Here is an 18,637-nt window from a genome sequence, read left to right as displayed (position 1 = left end):
GGAGTATCTTTTGTGCTTGAAAAAACAAAACAAAAATAATGACTTAAGTCTTCTTTAAGTTTCTTCACTTCTGCATCATTCTCCGATGCGTGTCCAAAAGAACAATATAATGTGGAGCAGATGTTCCCACTATAAAACCTTTCCCTGAAGCTTGTACTGTTTACAAGAAAGGGAAGAATGTGCTATGCATGTTTTATTAAAAATAACACTTAGCAAAGCACGTGTTAAATGTACCTTAACATGTTGGGTAGATGGGTAGCCACCCGCAACCATGAGCACTACTCATATAAACATTTTCAAACAGAAACTCTTTTAAATATGAAACATAACAGCATTAACACTAAAATGTCTTTCCCTTTGATAGAAACTAGAACTTGTACCCCTGGTTTTACAGACAATGCTTACGCCTAGCCCCAAACTAAAATGCGTCTGGGCTGTTTTAACTAAAAGAAACTTGAACTGACTGATCTTAACCTGTCAGTGCCATTGTTTTGTCTCAAGTAATGTAAAAACACAAGTAATGTTTTTTTTCTTTTTCCTAAGGCATGTTTATTAAAAATACTTAAAATGTCCTAATGGTGGTCAAACTTCACAAGATGACAACTGCTCAAAACATTTTGAGACACAGATGCAAGAACCTCGGAGTCAAATTCTTGTCCATACAACGATATCAAAACCATTCAAACTCCATGCCACTACAGTTACAAGAAAAAACTACTTGTGTAGTAACTAAAGCTGTCAGACAAATGTAGTGGAGAAAAAAGGACAAACTTTGCCTCTTCGTAGTGAAGTACAAGTATAAAATTGCTTTAAATATATTAAAGATGCTCAAATTTACAGTAGCGAATAAATGTACACGATGACTTGAAAATGCCGATTCAATCTGTACATGCAGAAACATTCAGAAATGTGCAAACATACATTTGTGTGTAGCATTTGGGATTTGTAAATTCTGGGATGTTAATCTGATTATGTACAAATTATATTTTGTGAACTAGAATTGTTATTAATGTGTGAATTGCTGTTTGCAAATAAACAAGCTTTTTTGGTGAATGCGATTTAGCTCACACAAAACAAGTATACTTGTATATACAAATAGTGTTATACAGGGAATAGAACAAAAAGATGGTTAAATATAAGAAATATTGCACATAGTTTATATTGCACAGTCGGGCACAACAGGCCATATGAACTGTTCATTGCCTGGGGTAAATAGGTTTTCTTATGCCTGGCTGTTATAGTGTTCAATGCTCCATACTGCCAGCCAGACAGCAAAAGCTCAAGGAGGATGTGAGGAATCCAGAGCGATTTTCTAAGCTCGTTTTTTATTGAATGCATACATTTCCTGAAAGGTGGGTAGGGCAGCACCAGTACTTCTCTCAGCAGCCCAAAGTGCCCTTCTGATGTCTGATTTGACAGCTGAGCGAATCCAGACTGTTATAGAAGACTGGATGACAGCTGTGTAGAACTGCATCAGCAGCTCCAATGGGAGTTTGAAATTCTTCAGCTGGTGAAGGAAGTATAACATCTGCTGGGCAACTGAGTCAATGTGATTGCTCCACTTCAAGTCCAGAGAGATGGTAGAGCCCAGGAACCTGAAGGACTTCGCTGCTGCCACAGTGGTGTTCAGAATAGCTTTTCAAACACTGTTCGCAACGCTGTCTGGCCCTGGTGTTTTATTTTCCTGTCCTAGCTTATGCAGTTGTTAATAATATTTTATAACTGCATTAAGTCTGAGACTATTTTAGCGCCATAGTTAAAGCATTTAAGCATAAGACGGCAACATAAACTTTAGCTTATCTCCTTTGTTTACATTGTGGAATTTTTAAAGCAAGATGAATATCATCTAATGTGTTGATTCCGACGTATCAAACTGAATCAAATATAAGCCTCTAAACAATTACAATTATTTTCACAGAGACGCATATTTTTCTGATGCCATTTTAAACATTTTCCACATGAAGAACATGAAAATAAAACGGTCATCCTCTAGACCAGTGGTTTTCAAACCTGTCCTACAAACACCCCTGCCCTGTACATTTTGTACATCTCCCTTGTCAGACACACTCAATTCTAGTCTTGCCGTCTCTATTAACGAGCTGACGAGTTGAGTCAGGTGTGTCTGATAAGGGAGACATACAAAATGTACAGGACAGGGGTGCTTGTAGGACAGAAAACCACTGCTCTAGACCAGGGGTGTCAAACTCAGTTCCTGAAGAGCCGGAGCCCTGCAGAGTTTAGATGCAGCCCTAATTAAACACACCTGATCCAGCTAATCAAGTCCTTTAGGCTTATTTGAAAACTTCATGATGTGTGTGTGTGTTGGAGCAGGGTTGGAGCAAAACTCTGCAGGGCTGCGGCCCTCCAAGAACTGGGTTTGACACACCTGGTCTAGACCCAGGTGAAAAAAAAAGTGCTCTTCCATAATGTACTTAAAGTGCTCTGTTTTTACACACCAATTTTGTACTTAATATACAAAAAAATATTTAAAATCTGTCAATTTTTGGGATTGACAACCTCAATTTCTTTACAGGTGTGAGTCTCGAAATGTCCCGTTCACACCGCAGCTTACAATAGTCTCGAATACTGTCTGTATGAATGTGCAATGGGTGTCAAGCCTGTATTCCTTAACAGTAACCATAGCAATAGTGACCAAAGTAAAATCAAAGATGGCGACGTCCATAAAACTGAAAGACTTTATCACTTTCTGACACGACAAGTGTCCAATTAACCGACAGCAGCTTTTATATTTGGGTAAAGAGTGGAGCATTTAAGTTGCGCGCAGAGCACAAAACTGACAGAAGCGGCTCTGGAGGAGAAAAACTGAATCTAAAACTTTCAGATGAGACACAGCTGTAAGTTACTGAAACCACACGGTAGACGCGCATTTGTAAAGCAGAACGGCTCTCTCTCTCGCTTTATGACATCACGGACAACTAGTTGTCCAGTCCTGTTCCGTTCACACAGCGCGTGTTTTCTGAGAATGTGATTGTGAGTCATGAAAATTTTCAGGTGTGACTTCGGTTACAGAATACGGTCATCACGCAAATAACCGTAATGTGTGTTGACGGAGCTTTCAACATACTATCTCTGCATTAAAAAATGTATTTAGTTACCACTTGTAGTACACTTGAACCCAACTATCATTTACTAGTACACTACACAATTCTTTTCACCTGGGGAGTGAATGTGCGGGTGAATTTTGAAATTGTTTCGTAAACCTCTTGCAGCATTGGGGAATACTACATTTTTTTTCCAGAATGAGTTTGCAAATGCCGTTTCAGGTCTGTGTGATATGTGAAACACTTTCCACACTGAAGACATGTGATGGGCTTCTCTCCAGTGTGAAGCCTCGTGTGAATGTTAAGGTTTCCTTTATTTGTGAAACTCTTTCCACACTGAGGGCAGGTGAAAGGCCTCTCTCCAGTGTGAACTCTTAAGTGAATCTCGAGGATTGCTTTATTTGTGCAAGTTTTTCCACAGTGATGGCACATGAAAGGCTTCTCTCCGATGTGAGTTGTTATGTGATTTTTAAGGTGGCTCCTGTCAGGAAAACTCTTTCCACACTGATGACATATAAAACAGTTCTCTCTTGAGTGAATCCTCATGTGGCAATTAAGGTTTTCTTTACATCTGAAACTCTTTCCACACTGACCACATATGAACGGCTTCTCTCCAGTGTGAATTCGCATGTGAGTTTTAAGACTTTCTTTTCGTGAGAAGTTCTTCACACACAGTCTACAGGTGTAAGGACTCTCTCCAGTGTGACCTCTCATGTGGGCATTAAGGTTTCCTTTATGTGTAAAACTCTGTCCACATTGAGTGCAAGTATAAGGCTTTTCTCCAGTGTGAACCCTCATGTGGACTTTAAGATTTTGTTTTTGAGTGAAACTTTTTCCACACTGTTGGCAGGTGAAAGGCTTTTCTCCATTGTGAATTCTCATGTGGACATCAAGGTTTTGTTTTTGATTGAAAGTCTTTCCACATTGACAGCAAGTGAAATAACTGGTAGATTCAGTCTTTTTTTGAGGGGAAGTCTTTTCATTTTGTGTGGATTGTTCTCCAGTCATAAAATCCTGGTCTTTGTCATACTGATTCTCTTCCATTTTATTCAGTTCTTGGCTTTCCTTTTTCAAAGCCATTAGGTCTAAAGTGGAAAAAAAGACAAGACAATAAAATAAAAGTTAACACCAGTTTAAATGGCACAAAGCAACAGACATCAATATCAACATAAGACATCAAAATAACAATCAAAACCAAATGCATGCATGCAAGATCCTATACACATCCTGTAATCTCAGAACCTCTTCTCAATGTTAACTGTTCACTTTCTTTAGGACACACCTGAAAAAACCTATATTTAATTAAAAAAACAAACAAACAAACAATGTTGGCAGATATCAAACCACTTATCTCTTGACCCAGAAGAAATGGTTTATTATAGACCAATCCCATATCTACCATTTACATTATAATTTTAGTTTACACTCTCCACTATGTTCAGTTTTCAGTCAGAAATTAAGCCCCACTGTAGCAGAAATACTGTGCTTAATGTTAATTCTCTTAGGGCTGCACAATTCATTGAATTTAATTCATTACGAATGCCACAATTACGTAAATGTCCACAGGCACAATTACAAAAAGATTCACTTGCATTATTCTGCATGCTAAACATGTTTTTTTCCTACAGGTTTTCTTAAGGTTTTTTTTTTTATCAATTGTTTTAAATTTAGCTTTAGTATAACATTATAATACCATGCATATTTTTACTTTTTTATTACAAGAACAAATCAAACCAATGTATAGTTGACATTTGAGGCTTAATGCTATAGAAAAGCAATAAAAGTTTTTTTAGGAGTGTTTTCAGCTTATTTTCATAAAACAAATATGGCATGCAGTTGCTTCAAACAATGGCATATAGCCAGTTTTAGCTAAAGTATTTGAATCATTGTTAAATGATGAAATAAAACAATTTTTAACTGAAAATAATATTCTTAATCAGGCTTTAGAGCAGGTCATAGCACCATAACTGCAGCTCCGCTAGTTACAAATGACATTATAAACTCCTTAGATAGCAAAAAGTCATGAGCAGCATTATTTGTTGACCTTTTTAAAAGCTTTTGATTCTGTTGACCATAATCTACTGTTACAGAAACTTAGGTCATTAGGTTTTAGTAAAGCTGCTCTAAAATGATTTGAAACTATTTTCTGAGCGCACTCAATGTGTATGTTTAGAAAACTATAGTTCCCCTTTCCATCAAGACGTTCCCCAAGGATCCATTTTAGCTCCCCTTTTGTTTTCTATTTTTTTATCAATGATTTAGGTTTTGGAGTTGATTCCGCTAATATACACTGCCGCTCAAAAGTTTGGGATCAGTAATATTTTTTAAAATACGTTTCTTCTGCTCATGAAGGCTGCATCTATTTGATCAAAAATGCAAAAAAAAAAACTGTTATTTTGTGAAATATTATTGCAATTTAAAATAACAGTTTTCTTTTTTAATATACTTTAAAATATAATTCATTTCTGTGTTGAAAGCTGAATTTTCAGCATTATTACTGCAGTCTTCAGTGTCACGTGATTTTTCAGAAATGTATTATGAGTGTAACTTTACTATGACTTTTTATTAATTTAACATCCCTCTTGAATAAAAGTATTAATTTCTTAAAAAAAAAAGAAAAAAAATGTACTGAGCCCAAACTTTCGAATAGCAATGTATATTGTAACACAACATTTATTTTTTTAAATAAAAGCTGTTCTTTTTAACTTTTTATTAATCAGAATCCAAAAACGAAGCAGCACAACGGTCCAAAATTTATTATAAATCAGCATATTAGAATGATTTCTGAAGGATCATGTGACACTGAAGAATGGAGTAAGGCCGTGTTCACACTTGGCGTCTTTTTCGAAGCTGCCGGCATCTGTTTTACATTATAATCCTATGGAGTAAACCGTGTTTTCAAAAAAGTCCTGAGCACTTTTTAAAACGCCACCGCCGGCGTCTTTTTCTGCAGCTCAGAGCGTTTTTTCGAGTTGAAAAAAAGTTAAACTTTTCTGAAAAAAACGCCCTACGTCAAGAGCCTTTTTGACAGCTGACCAATGACAAGCGAGTAGCGAGATCTGTCGTTTCCATAACAACAAGAACGAAATTGTTGTAAGCACCATATTGGTTCCTTCCCCGTATAATGTCGTGCACCCATAAACGTCGTTGTGAATCGACATTTTCTTTCCCGTTAACTTCAAAAGCCAACTTTTTACTCTTTCTTGACATTTCTGCAGTACACAGCGCTAGGCTATTGTTGCAGCTGTTGCTATGGCAACAAAAGACGCTCTCGGCTGCTATTTGTAACAGACGCTGCCAGCTTTGTTTTTCATTAAAAAAAACCGCTCGTCAACTTTTTCTAGTCAAAAAAGACGCCAAGTGTGAACATGGCCTAACTATTTTGAAAGTTCAGCTTTGATCACAGAAATAAATTATATTTTAAGGTATATTAAAATAGAAAAACTGTTATTTTAAATTGTAATATTTTACAAAATAACATTTTTGATCAAATAGATACAGCCTTGATAATCAGAACTTCTTTAAAAAATCTGATCCCAAACTTTTGAGCTGCAGTGTACATCTGTATGCGGATAAATGTACAGAATGCCTTTATTGCAATACAAAATTCACTGTTACATTTGTAACTGGTATTAAAAAAAAAAAAAAGACAAAATATTAGATTTTTAGTCATACTCATTCTAAAACAACAGATATGATCATTTCAACGTTAGATGGTACAACAATTGAAAGAGTAGGGTCTTATAAATACTTAGGGATACGGCTAGATAAAAAATGAGCTTTTAATGCACACACTGATAATCTGCTGAAGAAGCTTAAACCAAAATTGGTTCTTTTGTTTAAAAAAACTGCTTGCTTTATGAGGCTAGAAGGAATCTTCTATTCCTAAATCATTTATGCTTTTCTTTCACTATCTGTAATTGATTATGGTGACCTTGTATACATGCATGCATCTTCATATTTATTAAGGAAACCGGGCTCTGTCTATTGTTTGTGGTGTAGATTCACATACTCATCATTGCATACTTTACAAATCATTGGCATGGATTTCATGAGAGGAAATTGCTAGGCACTTTTAGGTAAGTTGCCTTATGTTTCAAATCTCCTATTTTTTAAAATACAAATAGTTGCTGTACTAGATCTCAATTATACATTCAATTAAATTTTCCAAAAGTATGCTCAGAATTTGTAAAATATGCTTTTTCTTTTCATGCCCTCTGGGCTTGGAATGACCTTTAAACTAGAGACACTGCCACCCCCGAGTACTTTTAAATGTCTTTTGCAAACCGTTTTAAAAGTCTAGTAAGTGTTTTTCCTGATCTTACTTTTATTAATTTGTTGTGTATGTGTGTTAAACTCTATGTGCTGGAAAAAATGTGCACAAACTAAAATAATCTATACAGAACAGTGATTATTTTTAGGTATTATTTTATAGCTAATAGTTCATTCTACATCAAATCAAACCAAATTTCAGGGAACCCCCTGGCCTAAATTCTTGATGGGTTTTAGGGTAATATGACTTAGTTAATTATGACGGCATCATTTTATTTTTAAGCCGATTATGAGATTGATAGGTCTATTAGTAAAACCTGTTGAGTATAGATATCTTTGTGGCATTATACACCAATAGTGGCAGTTCAAAAAAAGCTGTCCCCATTAATATATTTTAAATTTTGCTTCTTAACAAAAAACATTATTTCGGCATCTTCATTTTAAGGCCCTGCAAACTCCAACCGGCTCCTACACACCTCCCTGGAAGTTTCTAATCCTTAAAACCTAGATTAGCTGGTTCAGGTGTGTTTAATTAGGGTTGAAGCTAAACTCTGCAGGACTTCCCTGCCCTACATGGGAAATTTCTACATTAATGCGAATACATTTGAAAACGGAGTTTGTGTTTTTAAATGCTCTCCGTCCACAAAAGTGTTTTCTAAAAGTTTCTCATCCACGACATTTAAAAATATAACATGCATTTTTTCCACTAAAAAGTAAATTATGTTTTAGTTTTTAGACTAAGACCTCTGATTGTTGACAGAACGACTCCAGTCCAGGTCTTGCACATTAATGGACATATGCAGTCTTAAATGAGGGTTGATAAGGGAAAACTAACCTGTTTGTGTCTCGATATCTTCATGTTTCACATTGAATGCTTCTTCAATCTTCACATCTTCACTCTCCTCTTTAATAAACGCCATTTTTATAACAGTGTGTCACAAGGAGCTCATGTCCAGGAGTTTTTCTGTGTGTTTAGACAATTTGTCAATAATTAACTGATTAAACCCCGCGCATTGACAAGAGTGTATATCAAAGTGTTAGTCAGTGGTCCCTACTGGTCTAAAACACTCAAAACTGTAACTATAAATTAATGAAAGGGCACAAATATAGAAACAGTTCATATTTACTTCAGACAAACTGATTCACGATAAAGGGAGCGAAATGAGACGCACCTTTTCTGTTACTCACACAAATAAACATAGTTCTACATTTAATAACCATTAATTCTATGAAACAGACTAAACGGTTAGCATTGGATTAAACACTTTAAATCTTTAAAAACAATATACCTTTGCTCAACCGTATCACAACTGCAGGATCGCGGCGCAGCGTTGTGACGTCACGTCTACGCCAAAATAAAAGTCCTATCTACACACTTAAAGTACATAGAAATGTATATCAAATAAACAAGTGTGTGTTGACATTGTGAATAAAAGAGCGTGTAGCACATCTATAAGGGATAACATGTTTGGGTGCAGAAACCATTTTTTTCTAAAGTAAAAAAAAAATTTTTTGTCTTTTTTTCGATAAGGTATATGAAATACCTTATCGAAATGCCTTGTAAGTTGTATTGTTTTTTTTACTTCTAAGCATGGTTGATCTAGTAAATTTTTGCATATATTGTATGTCGTATTTGGCATTGACTGGGAGGATTCAACATGATTTGGATAAGGATGTATACTTTTTAGAGGAGAGTTCCATTGGATTGCATGACAGTCTATATTCCATGCACTTGCATTCAGTAGGTCTCTGTCGTTTTCTCTACATCTGATCAAATGAGGGTTTGCAACTTACATTTTTATTCAGCGCCATATTTGTCAACAGGGATGGTGGGGTTATGACAACACTCTCTCGATGCTCTTCCTAAAATTATCATTGAAGATACAGTACATGGTACATGCATTCATTTACTGACAGCATAGAAGTTATGAGTGAAGATTTTATAATCAGTGATTTGATATTGATTGCATATCACAGCAGATTGAGACATCTTATACAGTACCTCTAACTACCTGTCAACATATGCACTGGAACACAGTTTTTACAATTAAAATGTAAACTGTCAGTTAATAAACACTGCATGTCAATGTATAGCATGTTACAAAACGAAATTTGTCCATTTAAACATTTTTGTAGATGCATGTAGATGCAATTGCTGCAAACATTGGGCTATTAATTAATAAACAATTTCTGGTCAATTTTTTTAAATATTCAAAATGTAAAAGGTCAAAGTGAGCGAAGGCTGCTTAAATATGACAGGCTCATAACTCGTAAAACACTGGAAATGCGATAATGCAAGATTTGCAATTGCATTTGGATTATGCGGCATCCACATGTGGAAAAAGCAATTGAAAATACAATTTGCTATTCCTTCCAGAATATGCTTTCATAGTGCCTTGTTTGTTAACGAATCTGCGGTAAAATGAAGTGAACAAATTAGTTTTTATTGACACGATCTGGAACTTCATTAAAAATAAAGTTCATTCACTCTTTCCAAACATGTGATCAGAAGGAAGGCAATGCATAGATATAATCCTTGCAATGCATTTCTTTATTATTTAGTGTCTGCATAGACCTGCATGTTCACCTCTATATATGTGTATGTGTGTGCGTGTAAAAACTAGAACATAACCAACTACGCACTAAACACCTATAGTTTTGATCAAATTTGAACTAATTAGTAGTGATATTTAAACCACATTTCAAGATTCAGATTGAAAACGTTTAAAACAAGTTGAATCAGATAATGCAATGTTTATTATGTCATGTCCTTTCATTTATGATTGTTCATTTACAGTACATTGTGGCATTTCACAGCAAGCTACAACTTTATCTAATGTTTTACATTGATACTTGTAATAATTAACATTTTGCTGCTTTTAATCTCAATCAAATGAATGAGTGATGTTTGAAACAATTGAAATTAATTTCTCACAATACATATTTTCTGGTGCCATTTTAAATTGCTGAGCCATTTAAAACTCTTTCCACACATAGAACACAAATAGGGTCTCGTATATGCATGACTTTTCAGATGCATCAGTAAGTGCGATGGCAGAATTTTTTTGTTGCACTGAACAGAATGAAATCTCTTTCCTCTAGAGTGAATGTGCAGGTGGTTTTTAAAATCGCTTCTTTTTCTAAACTTCTTGTCACTCTGCAATTTCTTTCTAGAGTGAGTTTGCAAATGACCTTTCAGGTCTCTTTGATATGTGAAACTCTTCTCACATTGAAGACACGTGAAAGGCTTCTCTCCAGTGTGAAGTCGTAGGTGAGTCTGAAGGTTTCCTTTACGTGAGAAACTCTTTCCACACTGGAGACAGATAAAAGGCTTCTCTCCAGTGTGAACTCGAATGTGAATCTCAAGGTTTGCTGCGTTTATGCAAGTCTTTCCACAGTGATGGCACATGAAAGTATTTGCTCCAGTGTTATTACAGTGAGTTAGAACATGATTCTTCAGCTCTTTACTGTCTGGGAAACTCTTTCCACACTGACGACACAGAAAACTGTTCTCTCTTGAGTGAATCCTCATGTGGTAATTAAGCGTTACTTTATGTCTGAAACTCTTTCCACACTGATCACATGTGTAAGGCTTCTCTCCAGTGTGAATTCTCATGTGAACCTTGAAGTTTCCATTAAGTGTGAAACTCTTTCCACAGTGATGGCACATAAAAGGCTTCTTTCCGGCATGAGTTACTACATGATTCTTAAGGTGTTTCCTGTTAGTAAAACTCCTTGGCTTCTCTCCAGTGTGAATTTTGATGGGAGTCTTAAGACCTTCTTTTTGTGAGAAGTGAGGTCCAGTGTGACATCTCATGTGGGCATTAAGGGTTCCTTTACGTGTAAAATTCTTTCCACACAGAGGACATGTGTAAGGCTTTTCTCTGGTGTGAATTCTCATGTGAGTCTTAAGACTTTCTTTTCGTGAAAAGGTGTTCCCACACAGTTTGCAGGTGTAAGGCTTCTCTCCAGTGTGAATTCTCATGTGGGTATTAAGGGTTCCTTTACGTGTAAAACTGTTTCCACACTGAGGGCATGTGTAAGGTTTCTCTCCAGTGTGCAGTCTCATGTGAGTATGAAGACTTCCTTTTCGTGAGAAGCTGTTTCCACACTGTTTGCAGGTGTAAGGGTTCTCTCCGGTGTGAATTTTCATGTGAGAATTAAGGTTTCCTTTAAGGGTAAAACTTTTTCCACACTGAGGGCATGTGTACAGCTTCTCGCTGGTGTGAATTTTCATGTGGACATTAAGGTTTCCTTTTTGAGTGAAACTTTTTCCACACTGAAAGCAGGTGAAATAATTTGGATTCATTTGAGTTCTTTTTTGTGAAGATGTATGTGCGCAACTAAAAGATTTTTCTCCATTTAAGAAATCATGATGTTTATCACACTGGTCTTTCTCTTCCATTTCATTGAATTCTTGTCTTTCCTCTTTCAAAGCCATCAAGTCTAAAGTGAAAAAAAGACAAATACAAGTTAACCAAAGGCTCAAAGAAACAGAAATCAAAACCAACAAAATCAACATGTATGTTAGATCCTATGCATCTAAGATTTGTTAGATTTCAAAGATTAATTAACTGAAATCTAAGAACCTTTAATCATTGTTAATTTCAGGACTTTATGAAAAACCTGCAGTCCAAAAAGGCTACTTGTCAATTATCAAACTAAAAAAAATAGTATGCTCTTAACTGTTTAGTCAGAGAAAATATATTTGTAAACCAGTCAGAATTTAAGCCCCCTTGTAACACAGAAACTGTACTTACAGTTACATCTCTCTTTTAGTGCTATAGATCTTTTGACAACATAGACCAGGGATGTAAATGTTTTGCACATAGCACTGGTGCTACAGAGGTTGAAACTTTTACATCTCTGAAATTACATCTGTAAAAACAAAACAACCAAAAAAAGTGCAGATTAAGCAGGCATGTGACAGCCTGTCCATTAAAGGACATTAATGTTGCATAAACACAAAATCCAAGAAATATTTTCAGAGAAACATTTAATTTATTTGCCCAAAGTGGCAGACTGCAGAAACAGAACGCCTATTTCCTGACACTGTCAGTTTTGTTTATATAGCCTAGTATCATAATCCAAACAACATCAATTTACAGTTCAACCTCACAACATCATCAAACTTCAAATTTCATGCACCAGCTACAAAATAAAAAGAACTGTTGTTTATAGCAACACAAACTCATTCGTGCCTGTAGCACGAAGCTGGTTTCGGTTTTTACCCAGGTAAGTTTGCGTTTAGTTTGAGCAAATGCTTGAGTTTTTGGGCTCAAGAAGATGGGTTGGTTTTGAGCGGGTTTCGTCATCATGCTAGACAGCTAGCCTAGTCCGGAGTAGGTTTTATTCTGGGTTAGAGATCGCAAACCCAAACTGGACCAATCAGCTGTGAGCAAAGTGGCATATCTGATGCAATGAAGCCACAAAATTACCAGACTTTTGCAGCTACTTGTTGTGTTTACATTATATAAATTATAATTGAAATAATTCATAAAATATATTTATATAATTATTATATGACGTGGCAATTAATTTTAAGCTTTGCATTTAAAGCTGCAGTCTGTAAATTTTGACTCTTTGTCGCCATCTCTGTTTGAAACCTGCAATTGCAGTTATTTGCAGATTTATTTTCGTAACATGGGTCTTGCACCAGCACGGCTCCAGCATGGATAAATCTAATGTTTGGAGGAGTAACTTCTGTGTGGCTGTCAGTCACCGCACCGGTGTGGAAATTCACTGTACTTCGGAATCACAGATTTTACATCTTGGAAGTAAGTAACAAGTCTGACACTTTTGTTCTAACCAACTGAGTAAAAAAGCATTACAATAAATCGTGCAGTGCTACAATGGTGATTAAATTTAGCAATCGGTTAGCTCATATCACATCACTCGGTCTAAGGTAAGTAGATTTTTGAACACTGGCTGGTTATTTGCTCAAAAATTGATTTTGTATCATTTTTAACCAAAACAAAGTTACGGACTGCAGCTTAAGTTAAATATGGATACATATAGATAAGCTTTAATATATCCAACTTTTAAAATGTGTGAAGCTTTATAAATAAATTAATTTGATACCTTTGCACTATTCACTATGATTTTAGTCCTTGAAAACCATAAGAGATCTCACTTATCAAACAATACTGTTATCTTTCAAATTCTAATAGCAAAGCATGCAATGGCTGTGGCCACTTTAACAATGTATAATAACGAGATCTGGTGTGCTCCTGAAAACCCAGGTGAAATGGCTCTGTATTTAACACGTGCTGCATTTTTAATTTTGCGTGAAAAGATTGTTTTTAATCGAAAACAAAAATTAACACTAATTTCATATATACTGCCTTTTAAAGGGGTCATCGGATGCCCATTTTCCACAAGTTGATATGATTCTTTAGGGTCTTAATGAAAAATCTATAACATACTTCGATTACAATTTCTCAATGGTAGTGTAAAAAAACACTTTTTTTTTTACCCTGTCAAAAACGGTTTTTAGCAAGCTGTTTTTTTTTTGTCGCTTTTACATTAACTGTTCCCTCCTGGTGAAATGACCTGCACAACTCAATTCGAGCAGCTGAGCAGCCCATCTTCAAGAAACGGCTAAAAACACATCTCTTCCATTAGGGCTGCACGATTAATCGAATGCAATTATAGTAAATCTCCATCATGTGCTTTCAGATGGAGCAGCATTTACTACACTCCATAGTTCACTGATAAGCTATGCAAAAAAAATAAAAATAAAAATCACTGACGATTAGGGATGGTCATATCGGTTCAGTTTCCTGACCGACAACTGGTACTCATTATCTGAACATTAACCATTAACTGATCAAATTAGAATAATAAATTAGTACTGAATAAAAATAGAATGACAAGCATCTGTGATGATACATTAAAAATACAAGTTATCATCCTCAAATTATCACGCACCAGCAGCGCTTCTGACAACAGAGGGGAAAAAAGTCATATAAATAAAAAAGAATATAATAAATAGGCCTACACTATAAATTTTTTTTTTTAAATTATGACGACAAAACTAAAACACACTGAATCCATCTATGTGCTTTGAAGAACGTCGTTTTCCCATCAGACATAAAAATATATAGCAGGCCTACCTCAACGTGTCTATTTTTGTTTTTTTAAGTAACAAGTCGACATGCTGTATGGATAGACTGGAGCGCTACCTGTTAACTGTTAGACCCGTGGCAAAAACACTATCACAAAAATCCTGTCAATTTGTGGTTCGGGACTCTTCATCCATAGGTCAATTCTATCCACGGCGTGTTTGCAGCACCGTTGAGCAATATAGCCAATCACAGAGATATCTGTTGATTTCATGAAGGCAATCCACTCACCCCACCCAAATGCGGTGTTCTGTTAAGATCTGCTAAGTTCTACATGTTTGTGAATTCTCTCATTAAAACAAAAAGTGTCGACGATGTAAATAAGAGATTAAGTGTAAAGCTTCTTTGATTATTTTTAATTAACTAAGATCGTGATGATCTACAGTAAGATTACTGACAGCTTTCCAGTTATTATGAGGGGTGCACCCATTGCGCACTACAATCCATTCAGAATGTACATTCTTTCACTCACTCACGGATTCACTCTCTGATAACCATTTATCCAATATTGAATACTGAAGCAGAGACTGGGACGCAGGGTAGTATTCCAACATGATAATGACCCAAAACACCTACAAGACGACCACTGCCTTGCTAAAGAAGCTGAGGGTAAAGGTGATGGACTGGGCAAGCATGTCTCCAGACCTAAACCCTATTGAGCATCTGTGGGGCATCCTCAAACGGAAGGTGGAGGAGCGCAAGGTCTCTAACATCCACCAGCTCCGTGATGTCGTGGGAGAGGACTCCAGTGGAAACATGTGAAGCTCTGGTGAACTCCATGCCCAAGAGGGTTAAGGCAGTGCTGGAAAATAATGGTGGCCACACAAAATATTGACACTGGGCTCAATTTGGACATTTTCACTTAGGGGTGTACTCACTTTTGTGGCCAGTGGTTTAGACATTAATGGTTGTGTATTGAGTTATTTTGAGGGGACAGCAAATTTACACCGTTATACAAGCTGTACACTCACTACTTTACATTGTAGCAAAGCGTCATTTCTTCAGTGTTGTCACATGAAAAGATGTAATATAATATTTACAAAAATGTGAGGGGTGTACTCAATTCTGTGAGATACTGTATGTACATGTATATGTATGAAAATATATATGAAATATGTAAAATATATATGAAAGTCTCACTTTTTGAAATAGGTTACAAAAAATTTTATATTCTAGAGATATTAGATATTCTATTTTTTGAGATGCAGCTGTATAAATGTGTTAAATGTTATGTACTTACTGCTTTAGGCTAACCGAGCACTTGCATATTATTGCTCTTTTGTTGGTTTTGACTTTGGATAAAATTTGGATTTGGATCCCTGGACCACAAACTCAGTCATAAGGGTCAATTTTTTTAAAATTGAGATTTATACATCATCTGAAAGCTCAATAAGCTTTCCATTGATGTATGGTTTGTTAGGATATGACAATATTTGGCTGAGATGCAACTATTTGAATATCTGGAATATATTTTGGAACAACAAAAAAGGTTTGATATATTTATGGTAGGAAAATTACAAAAATATCTTCATGGAACATGATCTTTACTTAATATCCTAATGATTTTTGGCATAAAAGAAAAATCAATAATTTTGACCCATACAATGTATTGTTGGCTATTGCTACAAATATACCCGTGCTACGACTGTTTGTTTTTGGTCCAGGGTCACAACTGTAAATGTAGTTTTCTCAGAGGATCACTGATTTTTCCAAAAAAACAGTAGGTAATTTGCTCTGGAATTATTACAGAGGTTGTGTGAGAAAAACAGACCTGACAGATTCGAACTGGATTAAAATTGCAAAGTTTGTCTGTGAAACAGACTTCCTGGAAAACTAATCCCGTCCGAATAAGGCTTATGAGTACTTTTTGAACATTTTCAGCCCAATACTATGATAATACTGATAACAGTGATAATTTTGGCCACTATAATAGTGATATTAAATTGTAATACCGTTTTATAGCGCCATGAATGCGCCATCATTTGTGCCATCACTTAACCTCACACGTTAAAAAATTACCTGTTTCAAACACATGCAAATCTGTATTGCACGCATACTACTGGTAAATTTATTCATACTGACATAGACGAAGAGAAGACTCATTACTTTTTACTTTACTTTTGTCATTTACTTGTGTCATTAAACACAAGTATGGTGTGACACAGGGCTCAGTATTAGGTCCTCTGCATTTCTCCTTGTGTATGCTTTCACTAGTTCAATGTTATGTCAATGATATTCAGTTTTATTTCCTCACAACATGGAAAAAAAAGCTGCATAACTCAGCAAAATGAATTACTGATGTTCAGACTACATTAATCAATACAATCAAAAGAAATTAAGGTCAATTTCATTACTGAATAATGGTGTTCACACACAGCGAATTGAAAAACATCCAACAATCATGTCACTTTACAGTAGAGAATAATGCATTTTAAAGGACACAGAGTGAACTGCTGTTGAGAAAGTGCACAATCTAAGCTGCTCATCACATGAAAATGCATCATATTAAAGCTTAAGCACAAACAAAATCATAAAGATAAAACATAACGTATTCTTTCCTGTCAGGTGCTTAGACACGTGTGTTGTTTAATGCTTTTTAAACATGTTTTCCCCAATGCAAAACTTAATTTCTTTACATGGAAAAATTATTTTTATTCATTTTATAAACATCTGTACATGTTCTTTTTTGGATAAAGGCTCATTCTGACAGCAAGCAAGTCTCTGGATGAGCATTAGAAAGATTACGAAAGTGCAGGAACAGAGGGAGCACCACAGAACGAGAGTGCAGCAGGTAGAGTGCTTACTACAGGGTTTCTGCGGATCATTAAAAGCCTTAAATGCTATATTCTATAAATTATATTTCAAAGAGGTCTTAAATTTAATACTACTGCGAGAATACAATTTATTTAGCAAATCTTCCAACACAGTGACAGGAAGGCGTGCATTAGTCTTATCTTTTATAAAGAATATCTCTTTACAACTTTACAGATCTTATACATGCACGAACAGCTAATAACTCTCCAAAGACAAAGGAAAACTTGAAATTGCATTATATAAATGAATGGTTTGCATTCTGTTCTGTTCAGTTCAGAAGTTGATATTGGGTTTAATTTCACACAAAACAACCATTTTAAACTACTTTCATTTTTTAATTTATTACATGGCATGTTATAACAGCCAATTCTTCTCAGGTACGCTTTTGGTTATGTGATCTCAACACGATTTTCCACAATGCAACCTGCTCTATATCAAGTATAAACCCACTCGAGTGAATCCACTCATATGACATACTTCAAAAACATCATTAATTACTGTGAAAGAAAACATAATAAGGATCAAAATGTTGAAATCTGACCTGTTTGTTCCTCAGTATCTTCATGTTTGACTCTAAATGACTCTTCAATCCTCACGTCTTCACTCTCCTCTTTAATAAATGTCATCTTTGTATGCCACGTAGATCTCAGCTGCTTCACCTGTAGTCTTTTCTGTGTTTGGACACATTGTCATGTTTAAGATAAGAACATAATCTGAATTAATATAAACGTGTGTTGGAACTAAAGGTTCAGAACAGGTTTTGACATACCACAATAGACATAATGAAATAAACGATTTGTTCTTTTCTTGTAGTCTTCAACTGTTTGCAATAAAATGATTTCAAGCTAAATGAGACGCACTTTTTCTGTTCTGTTAGTAGATTCGCTTTACCCACGCAAAATATTACAATGTAACATCCAATAAATATGAAATAATCTTACATCGCTTGTAAAAACAAACAAAAAAATGTCTGACCCATTTAATTTAAACTCTTTAAATGCTTAAACTCACAAACCTTTCTACAGCCGAATCACAACAGATGCAGGAGCGCGACGCAGCTTTATGTCGTCACATAGACAGGCCAAAATAAAAGTCCTACAGCGCATAGAAACTTAAGTGAGAAGTGATAAAATTAAGGTAAACGCATATGTCAGTCAGAAATACAAATCATACATCAGAGGGCAAATTCAATAAGCTTATGTTTAGAAAATAATTTTCTTGTATGATTATGTAGCACTATTCTAGGGTAACCCAACAAACACAGAACGCTGCCTCAACATGGCTAAAAGGTTGTGTTAAGGTTGTTACTGCGTTGTCACAATGTTGCCATTCAACCACGGTTCAGGGCCATTGCTGAAGGTGGGC

General features: G+C 35.5%; 2 protein-coding genes across 5 annotated transcripts; both read right to left on the bottom strand.

Moving 5' to 3' along the window:
- Positions 1 to 537: 537 nt before the first annotated feature.
- Positions 538 to 8,677, bottom strand: LOC306858933 (uncharacterized protein). Its single transcript, XM_079399742.1, has 3 exons — positions 8,624 to 8,677; positions 8,170 to 8,298; positions 538 to 4,147 (listed from the first exon to the last, which is right to left on the bottom strand). The coding sequence occupies exons 2-3, from the start codon at positions 8,252 to 8,254 to the stop codon at positions 3,243 to 3,245; spliced, it is 990 nt and encodes a 329-aa protein (XP_079255868.1). The 5' UTR covers positions 8,255 to 8,298; positions 8,624 to 8,677; the 3' UTR covers positions 538 to 3,242.
- Positions 8,678 to 10,074: 1,397 nt separating this feature from the next.
- On the bottom strand, positions 10,075 to 18,350 carry LOC306858882 (uncharacterized protein). 4 transcript variants are annotated; one of them, XR_013783242.1, is made up of 4 exons: positions 18,288 to 18,350; positions 17,814 to 17,943; positions 12,095 to 12,212; positions 10,075 to 11,780 (listed from the first exon to the last, which is right to left on the bottom strand). XR_013783242.1 is itself a non-coding variant. In XM_079399659.1 (3 exons), the coding sequence occupies exons 1-3, from the start codon at positions 18,051 to 18,053 to the stop codon at positions 10,258 to 10,260; spliced, it is 1,665 nt and encodes a 554-aa protein (XP_079255785.1). In that variant the 5' UTR covers positions 18,054 to 18,319; the 3' UTR covers positions 10,077 to 10,257. The 4 variants fall into 4 exon arrangements, 2 of the variants coding, with proteins under 2 accessions (XP_079255785.1, XP_079255786.1); XR_013783243.1 differs by lacking the exon at positions 12,095 to 12,212 and having other exon boundaries at positions 18,288 to 18,344; XM_079399659.1 differs by lacking the exon at positions 12,095 to 12,212 and having other exon boundaries at positions 10,077 to 11,780; positions 18,042 to 18,319.
- Positions 18,351 to 18,637: the final 287 nt, after the last annotated feature.

Source organism: Barbus barbus, assembly GCF_936440315.1.
Source record: "Barbus barbus genome assembly, chromosome: 39".
In the NCBI taxonomy this organism is placed as follows: Eukaryota; Metazoa; Chordata; class Actinopteri; order Cypriniformes; family Cyprinidae; genus Barbus; species Barbus barbus.
Note: the sequence above shows the minus strand (reverse complement) of the source record. Positions and strands in the feature narration are given on the sequence as shown.

What these genes read in the sequence shown, in the direction of transcription:
- LOC306858882 (XM_079399659.1), bottom strand. An exon ending in AGATACTGAGGAACAAACAG is followed by an intron (nt 11,781 to 17,813) that starts GTCAGATTTCAA and finishes TTTTCACTTTAG; the next exon opens with ACTTGATGGCTTTGAAAGAG.
- LOC306858933 (XM_079399742.1), bottom strand. Translation starts at nt 8,254, where the DNA reads ATGGCGTTTATTAAAGAGGAGAGTGAAGATGTGAAGATTGAAGAAGCA. An exon ending in AGATATCGAGACACAAACAG is followed by an intron (nt 4,148 to 8,169) that starts GTTAGTTTTCCC and finishes TTTCCACTTTAG; the next exon opens with ACCTAATGGCTTTGAAAAAG.